The 4,935-nt window shown below is 36.4% G+C and overlaps 1 protein-coding gene across 1 annotated transcript; it reads left to right on the top strand.

The window, feature by feature from the left end:
• Nucleotides 1-793: 793 nt before the first annotated feature.
• LOC107893659 (WD repeat-containing protein 76) lies at nucleotides 794-4,612 on the top strand. The gene is made up of 5 exons (XM_016818714.2): nucleotides 794-1,104; nucleotides 1,198-1,921; nucleotides 2,026-2,432; nucleotides 3,905-4,003; nucleotides 4,107-4,612. The coding sequence occupies exons 1-5, from the start codon at nucleotides 971-973 to the stop codon at nucleotides 4,318-4,320; spliced, it is 1,578 nt and encodes a 525-aa protein (XP_016674203.2). The 5' UTR covers nucleotides 794-970; the 3' UTR covers nucleotides 4,321-4,612.
• Nucleotides 4,613-4,935: the final 323 nt, after the last annotated feature.

The following is a 4,935-nucleotide window of genomic DNA, read 5'->3' on the forward strand; positions in this document are numbered from 1 at the left end:
TAAGATACGGGATCCTTACATGCGTGTTGTATGCTCGAGGGTTGTAAATTCGATCCCACACTTATCAGTGCTTTGGTGGAAAGATAGAGACCCGAGATACACACATTTCGTATTTCATGCGGTGAATGTACAATCACATTCGATTTCGTAGTTTTATAACTTGATTTATTGGTAGATGAGTCAATCGTTACAGGAGAAGTGGTCATTTTTTATAAGGAGGACCTTTGCGAGACATTTTTAAGGAAGATGCCGAACAAGTTTCAAGATGATCGGATAGAGATGAAATGGTTGGAAGATAATTTTCAATGAATTTGATGAGCACATGACTACCTTTGAAAAATAACAATACGCCTGAACATTCATCCTGATGTTTATTGGGGCATTTTAATGCCCGATAAATCTTGAAATTTTGTACACATAAGGTGACTACTACAACTGGGCGCACTTTCTTACAACTGTGAAAAAAACTCGTCCAACTAGACCTGCTTTCACACAATCTCTTCAAAATCGAATAATTTCTTTTATTTAAAAAACAACCTATTTTACCAATTTCTTTCTAGCATATATGCCTAATTTAGTGAATCTTATATGCAAAGCAAGACCAAAAAAAGGAAAAATCAAATCTCAAAATTAATATTGAAAAAACTATATTGAATTATAACTATTAAAAAAATTGGACTAAACCAAAGCAGTACAAAGTAATGTTTTTGTTTAGGGATGATCATGGATAATGCGTGATTTTTTAATTTCATTAAATGAGAAATAAACGGCCAGTGACGTTCCACGTAGCAGTACAAATATTTTTGCCGCCAAGATTATTCCCGCCCAAACCCTCCAATCATCATAAACCCAATATAACCACAATCACCATGAGCATTAGCCATTGGACACAGTCCCCCACCCCCCTCCAAAAAAAAAAAAAAAACCTTCTTCCTCTCTTCATTCCTGTTGCAAAGTTCTTTTGTCTATCATGGCGTCTCAGAAACTAACAGAGTATGAACGTCAAAGGCTCGAAAACATAAAGAGAAACGCCGAAATGGTGGCCGCACTCAAGCTCCACTCAAAAGCAGCCACTCTTTCAGCCGCCACCGCCAAACGCCACAGGTAAAACAACATAAATCCCATTTTCTTTTTTTTTTCTTTTCCCCATCTATTTTTTGCTACAATATTTGATGTAAAAGAGATTTTGAATTGCAGGACGAAAACGTATAAAACGAGTCCAGAGAAAAAACCCAAGACGGAAACCCCTATCGTAATTCGACGGTCGTTGAGGACGAGAGGTATGCCGCCGGATTCAAAAGGTTTGCCTGATGACTTTTCTGACAATTTCGATAAAACCCCAAAATCCGTTAGCGTTATAAAGCCGCAATCGCCTCGTGTTTTGGGTCCTATTAGTATGGTAGATGCTTTTAGTGGAGATGATGAAACGGAGTCTAACAAAATGCTGGTTGGGACAATTTTGAGTATTGCAAAGGAGACCCAAGTTGGTGTTTCGGTTAAGGATGTTAAAGATGAGATTTTTAGTGAGAAAGGTGCTTTGGGTTCTTGCAAAAGTGAGGGTTTTGAATCACTAGGTACAGAAAAGGTTGATGAGAGTTTGAGTGGAAAAAGGAAGTTGGTCAAGGGTGTGGTTAAAAATGAGTATTTGGATAGTTTAGTTAAGATTGAGAAGAGTGATCAATGGCTGGAATCGTTGGATTTGAAACCGGAAAATGTAGCACGGCTTTTGCCTGGAAGGATTATGGTGGTTAAGTTTTCCCCTTGCAGTAGTGTGAGGATGATTGCAGCTGGGAACAAATTTGGGAATATTGCATTTTGGAATGTGGATTCTAACAATGAAAAGGAAGATGGCATATATCTTTATCGCCCGCATACTGGCCCCATTTCTGGGATTTTGATTCATCAACATTCGATGTCAAAGGTACTTTGGGTTTCAAAAATCTTTGTATTAGACCGAGATTTTACAATTTGTTAAAGGGTGTGCATATATGATGTTTTCTCTATCTTTATTGCTTTTGGATGCAGATTTATAGCAGCTGCTATGATGGCTTTATTCGATTAATGGATGCTGAGAAGGAAGTTTTTGATCTGGTGCATTCTTGTGATGATACCATATTTTCCCTCTCTCAACAGCCTAATAATTCGGAGACCTTATATTTCGCTGAGGGTCGTGGAGGATTGAAGGTTTGGGATATTCGGACTGGGAAGTCCAGTAAAAACTGGATGCTTCATGAAGATAGGATCAACACCATAAACTTCAACTCACAAAATCCCAACATAATGGCAACCAGTTCAACGGATGGAACTGCTTGCATTTGGGATTTAAGGAGTATGAGCGGCCATAAACTGAAAACCTTAAAGACTGTGAGCCATAGTAGGGCTGTTCATTCCGCTTACTTCTCTCCCTCTGGAAGCTCTCTTGCGACCACAAGGTATTAAGTCTTTTCTTAACCCTATATTCATTGATGCTTTTTGTTATCTTCCACACCGGTTAAGCAACTTGCTTTGCAGTACATACTCTATTATATATCATGGTATGATTGACGTGAATGGATGGCCTCTATGTTGAGATGTGTAGCTTCTATTGTTTTGAGGATGTCTTTAGTAGTAGGTGGTTCTAAGATGTTACCTTGTTTATCAATTGTGTCCTTTTGGCAATTCTAAACATTGCTTTAATTGGTGATTTCTGGATAAAAGGAAAAAATCGTTACATGTGGTGTTAAAATAAATGCTGCATAATTAAGTGGGAGGCCAGCCCCTGGCTCATCTGGAGGTGCACATCCATTTAGGGACATATGCAAAGGGGTAAAGAAAGAAGTTAGTGGACAACTGCCAACGAATAGAAGAGGATGCCTGTGAGAGGGTCTCAACCTTTCTCAAACAAACTTCCAAGAATGACTGCTAAACATAAAAGGTTTTCTATCATAAATATAAAAATGTATGAACCAGAACTAGGGGTCGGCCAAGCAATGCCCAAAGACTCCCATGCCTTTCCTGGTTGGACCAATCCAACCGGCTTTTGGTTCTTGAGTGTGTTGGGAGATTAGGCAGGAGTAGGCAGTTTCGGTTAGCACTGTTGCGTTGGTAGACAATCAAGTTCCCCAATAGCAGCTTAGCTTAGTAGCTTAACTGTTCCTACTGGCACGGTGCTGCTGGATGCCAGTCATTGGTTTATATGTTCCTCTTAGTATCTACTCTGGGAATAAATTTTTTTTCCCAATCTTTTTTTGAGAACCATCTAAAGTTACAACTAAAAAAACTGAAATGGTTTTGAATTATCTCAATTGAAGTAATGAGCCTCCCAATAGAACTTCGATTTGATTGCAAACAATTAAATTATTTGGCATAGGATAGGAAAGCAAGGCTAGTTTCAGAGTTTTAAATTATTGGTTGACTTATGTAATAATTAAAATTCAATTTTTATATTTCTTTATATAGTTTCCACTGCTTTTGCAGTTATTTTGTCCCAATACAAAATTTGTTCTGAGTTCATGCATTATTGATTCTTCACCTGCTGATAAGAATAATTGAAACCAGAAGCTAAAATGCTCTCTTAAAAAAATAAAAGAAATGACATTTGCTCATTTTCATGACTTTGCCATTTGTTTTTTTTTTTTTTGTGTTTCTTCCTTCATGTGTTTTGATGGTGATTTGACCTGGGATATTCAAGACCTAAGCTAAACAAAAGCAATCACAGACGGATTGCTGGACAGGATTTAAGCTTTCATAGGCCCAGATAAATGGTTCAAACCAGCTAATGTATTGTAGCTTAAAATGAAGATATGGACAAACCAGAAATACATATTCTTCTGGTTGCATAGAATCTTCTACAATTTAACTTGATGTAATCTGTATTTTACTTGATTTTCCCCCTATTAAACTAACATTGTTTTTTTTTATATAGTTTGGACAACAAGGTGGGTATAATAAGTGGAGTTAATTTTGAGGACGCTTGTATGATATACCATGATAATTGGACTGGGAGGTGGCTTTCCAGTTTCAGGTTGGCTTATTTTGCATGTCTTTCAAGTCCCACTCTTTGTTCTTCTCAAATGATCTGCTTGATGGTTTAATTTTTTATATCATGTATATATATTTGTACGCAGAGGTATATGGGGGTGGGATGATTCATACATCTTCATTGGCAACATGAAAAGAGGTGTTGATGTAATCTCTCCATCACAAAAGAGAAGTGTTATGACTTTGCAGAGTCCAGAAATGTCTGCAATTCCATGCAGATTTGATGCGCACCCATATGAAATTGGGATGTTAGCAGGAGCCACCAGTGGGGGTCAAGTTTATCTATGGACACCATGTTAAAAAAATCTGAATCTTTCAAGGAATTTGTGCTTTGTACTTGCTAGCAAGGTTTTTTTGGTCAGACTTAGTAGCCAATGTGCATCACATATCCGATCCTTGAATCTCATTTGTTATTGACAATTCTAGTAACCAGTGCTTACACTTTATGATATCATTATCACGTAAAAATTTGTTAGAAACAACAGAAGCACAACTGATTTGGCTTGACTTATAGTCAGACAGTCATACCGTATTCAATGTTGGCTTTATGCTTAAATTTCAATGAATGGGGCTTTGATTTCTTCTTTTTCAATTTTAAAGCTAACGAATGACAGTCGTCATTGTCCTCACATTATCAGTTATACAATGTAAACTATATTCTGCATGGATTATAGTTAGGTCAAAGCGTAAATTAATTTTTTTCGGTTAAAAATTGATATTTGCATTTCAACATAAGGTAAATATGGCACCTTATTTGTCACATTTTAAATTTTTTTGTCACGTTAATTTTTAATAGTACAAATAAATAAAAATTTAATAAAAATATTAATTTATATTTTAGGGACTAAGTTATTAATGTTTCTAGAGAATGCAAAATACAATTTGAATCTTATTATTTTGATTAAAATTTATTAT

The sequence above is a fragment of the Gossypium hirsutum genome, chromosome A06 (genome assembly GCF_007990345.1).
Source record: "Gossypium hirsutum isolate 1008001.06 chromosome A06, Gossypium_hirsutum_v2.1, whole genome shotgun sequence".
Lineage (NCBI taxonomy): Eukaryota > Viridiplantae > Streptophyta > Magnoliopsida > Malvales > Malvaceae > Gossypium > Gossypium hirsutum.

Bases quoted from the DNA above. Each gene is read 5' to 3' on its own strand.
- LOC107893659 (XM_016818714.2), top strand. From the start codon at position 971: ATGGCGTCTCAGAAACTAACAGAGTATGAACGTCAAAGGCTCGAAAAC. The intron at 1,105-1,197 runs GTAAAACAACAT...TTTGAATTGCAG, and splicing joins GCCACCGCCAAACGCCACAG to GACGAAAACGTATAAAACGA. The intron at 2,433-3,904 runs GTATTAAGTCTT...TTTTTTATATAG, and splicing joins AGCTCTCTTGCGACCACAAG to TTTGGACAACAAGGTGGGTA.